Source organism: Nestor notabilis, unplaced genomic scaffold, assembly GCF_000696875.1.
Source record: "Nestor notabilis isolate BGI_N333 unplaced genomic scaffold, ASM69687v1 scaffold23949, whole genome shotgun sequence".
In the NCBI taxonomy this organism is placed as follows: Eukaryota; Metazoa; Chordata; class Aves; order Psittaciformes; family Psittacidae; genus Nestor; species Nestor notabilis.
Window position 1 is genome coordinate 347 of NW_009942673.1, and position 3,493 is coordinate 3,839.

The 3,493-nt window shown below is 47.9% G+C and overlaps 1 protein-coding gene across 1 annotated transcript in view; it reads left to right on the plus strand.

The window, feature by feature from the left end:
- TRMT2B (tRNA methyltransferase 2 homolog B (S. cerevisiae)) overlaps positions 1-3,493 on the plus strand; it is a 7,324-nt gene that overhangs the window by 255 nt on the left and 3,576 nt on the right. Inside the window, exons 2-6 of the mRNA XM_010021516.1 lie at positions 1,256-1,310; positions 1,852-1,971; positions 2,353-2,452; positions 2,873-2,943; positions 3,385-3,493. The exon at positions 3,385-3,493 is cut by the window's right edge and continues 56 nt beyond it. Coding sequence (XP_010019818.1) covers positions 1,256-1,310; positions 1,852-1,971; positions 2,353-2,452; positions 2,873-2,943; positions 3,385-3,493 — 455 coding nt within the window. The remainder of the gene's footprint in view (positions 1-1,255; positions 1,311-1,851; positions 1,972-2,352; positions 2,453-2,872; positions 2,944-3,384) is intronic.

A 3,493-nucleotide genomic window follows, 5' to 3' on the forward strand; every position in this document is an offset into this window, starting at 1 on the left:
CCAGTAGGAATGGAAGAGCCAGGGTTCGGCTGGCTTCCCTGGAGCTTGGCCTGGGGATAAGAATGGCAGAAAACACACAGAAAAAGGTCTAAGAGGAAAGGATCAGGAGCAGAGCAGTTGTCCTACTGGCAAGCAAAAAGTAATGGTACATTTGATTTGTAGTTCTGTGCCTGAAAGTAGTTGGCATGGGGTGCTTTGGAAGCAACTCCAAAAAATCCCTGTAAGCAACAACAGCAGCTTATCCAGCTGTGGTGTGAGGTTCTCCATGGGCTCAGTGAGTCCGTAGGTGATCAGTTTGGGTCATATCCACCTCACCCCAAATCTGTTAGGTTTTGGTTCTGGTTTTGTTTTATTTTTAAATCAGCTTTTCTGTGTTTTGTTCATGCTCACCCTGCCTCAGGTACAAGTAGGGCCAGGTTCTGAGGCTTATCTCTGAACTATCAGGATGTGAGTGCCCAGATCAGTGAGAGTGGGCAGCACGTAATTCCCTGCCTGCTCCACACAACCTGTGCATTTTACTCTGGTGGATTTAATCTAGTACAGCATTAGCAAAAAAAATGATGTAGTAGTGGCTGGAAGTGTGAGCAGATGCAGGATGGATGCACTAAGTGATGAGAGAAGCATCTTGCTCATTTACAGGAAAACTCCAGGGAGATGGGACTCAGGCTGTCCTCAGAGCAGCAAGGGATGGCCAAAGCCGCCTGATGCAGTGGGAGAAAGCAACAGACCCCATCTGAAGTGACAATATATTATCTATCTGTCTATCTATCCATCTATTTATTTATTTTCCCCTTTTCTGTCTGCACTTTGGTTTGATTTTTCCCCCCATCTGACCCAGTAACATTTGCATAGCTATTCTCCTGGCTTTACCATCCTGGTGTCAGATCTTGGGGGCCTGGCGGGGTCTCTCTGGGTCCCTGTGTAGGGGAAACACTATTGCTGGCCATGTCCTCTAAAGGGAGATCAGAAAGATACCTGGGTTACCCAGGACACCCAGGCATTGGTGGTCTATCTGCCAAAGGCTCAGCCTGTCCTCTTGAGAGCTGGTCCTTGTGGTTCCTGAGTCACTCTTCCAGCCACATGTATTCTGCACTAGGAAGGTGCCATGAAAAGGGAGTTTCAATGTTCGCAGCCAGCTTTGGTGCAGAGCCTGTACCAGAATGGTCCTGCTCATGAAGCAGTTGGTGGGGATGTTACGCCACAAGGATCAGGATGCTGGTGGCTCTGAGCACTGCGGTGATGTTGTGCTTTCCAGGTTAGCAAACGCAGTGACTCCACTGTGGAGACTTCCCTATCAAGAGCAGCTGCAGGTAAGATGAGCTTACATTAACTTTTCTCTGTTGTGTTGCCCCAGCTGTCCCTCTTATCCCCCTTAAGCAACAGCCCTGAGCATCCTAGTTGCACAGTGATGTAAACTGTTCAGACCCCATTTACTGCTGCTTTAATTCTTCATGAATTAAATGTGGAATTAATTAATTTTTAATTTTTTTAAATGTGGGATGAATTAAATTAAATGATTTAAATTAAATATGTAAAGGATAGAACTGTGAGGTTTCCTGTGGGTGGGTGGTCACCAACAGCACAGAGGACGAGCACTCGCAGAGTCATCCTGTCTAGCTGGTCACTGGGGCTTCAGTGTCTGTGGTCCCAGTGCTTTGAGACCACAGACACAGGTTTTCTCTCTCTCCATTGCTCCAAGCAGCTGTGGTGATGAGAAATGCAGAGCTCTTTTGGGGCTATATCCCACCTGCAATATTCCCTCCTGTTGGCTTTCCCAGAGGTGGGTGATGATGAGCTGCCCACTGTTGTGTGGTCCTGTGAGAGTGCTTCTGGCTTAGGACTTCTCTGCAGGTAAAGTATAAAAGCCAGAGGAAGATTTTGCAGACGTTGGCATCTCGTCTCGAGGAGCTGGGCATACACACGCAGCAACCTGGTGGCCTCTGCTGTCCTCTCCAGCCTATAGTCCCATCGGTGAGTGTCCCAAGGGAATGCTGTCCCCTCTGAGCCACAGTCTCTCACTCAAATCCCAAAGTGACTCATGGTAGGGATTACTTGGCTGCAGAGAATGTGTCTGTGGCAGTCCTGTGACTGCCGCTGAGTTAACAAGTCCAGTGATTATGAACCCTTTCTTGCGCCTGAGCCTTCCCTGATAAAGCTGTTACCATTCTGTCACATGGAGCCATTCCTTCTTCCCAAGGAGAAGTACTGGGGGTCTCATGCACAAATTCTGTTTCTGCATTTTGCACATTCATGTTTATCTTTCCGTGTTGCCAACAACACCCAGGCTGGGTTTTGGCTTTCCTCCATTACTTTTTCTTTTAATCCAAGGCTTTTCCTTCTTTCCTCCCCCAGCCTGTCATTAATGGCTACCGAAACAAGTCTACTTTCTCTGTGAACCGAGGACCAGATGGGAACCCCAAAACTGTGGGGCTGTATGTGGGAACCGGCAGAGGTCAGTGCAGGACTAGGAGCTGGGTAGAAAACTGCTGGTGTGGGCTGGGGCAAGGCTTTGCTGTGACAGCCCCGTTCGAGTCAGAAGCCTGAATCCTGGGGGATGCCAACAGAAACACCAAGGCAACAATGCAAAGCCTCAGTTCATTAGCTTAAGAAACACCAGTTTTTAATGTGCTACATAGAGCAGTAAAGATGACAGCTGTGGTAGCAGCCCCTCCAGGATTTAGGTTTGTTATTCTCAGTTACACTGTTCCCATGTTTTTGCCATGTTCCAGGAGCCTGTGCTGAGCAGGGAGAGGATGGGAGGTGTGTGCATGTCCATAGGCAGCAGAGCAATGTTAGAGCATTTGGGATGTCTGAGGCAGTGCTTTATGTGCCCTGAAACAAAACAACTAAATACCTATCTGTCTCTCTGCAGCAAGAAATATTGTCTGTGTGAAAGCCAACCATGTGGAGAACATACCCCTAAAACACAAACAAGTAGCCCAGGTAAATAAATAATCATGTCTGTTCTTGGACTGTGGAATAGAAGGGCTGCTGTAACTCTTATTTGGGAGAACATTGTCATTTTAGTTACACTGTGTTGTCAAGTCCAGTTTCATGTTCTGGAAAGCTTCAGGCCTGACTGTGATTGATGGATGAAAAACCTTGCATGTTAGTGTTGTAGCCTTTAAACTGCCCCAAAGAATGAAGTTAATCAAGTGACAATTCCTGCCAATCTAGTAAAATACATAACAATTACAAACTGAAGTTGCTAAATGTCTTGTTTTCCAAGAACTTGGAAAAAAATTCCACTGAGTGTACTGAAATCAAACAGTGAAAAACAGATAATGCTGGTGGAACGGCCACGCATTTGGGGTGCACAGAGTTCTGCTAAGACCAGGGCAGCTGTCTTTGCTCTACTACAAGTGCTGTTTCCCCTCTGCTCAGTGCTATGAGGACTTCATCCGTCGCTCCCCGCTGGATCCCTGCCTCCTCTTCCACAAAGGTGGCCACTGGCGGGGGGGCCGCGGGGGGCGCCCCCCCCGGGGGGGGGCAC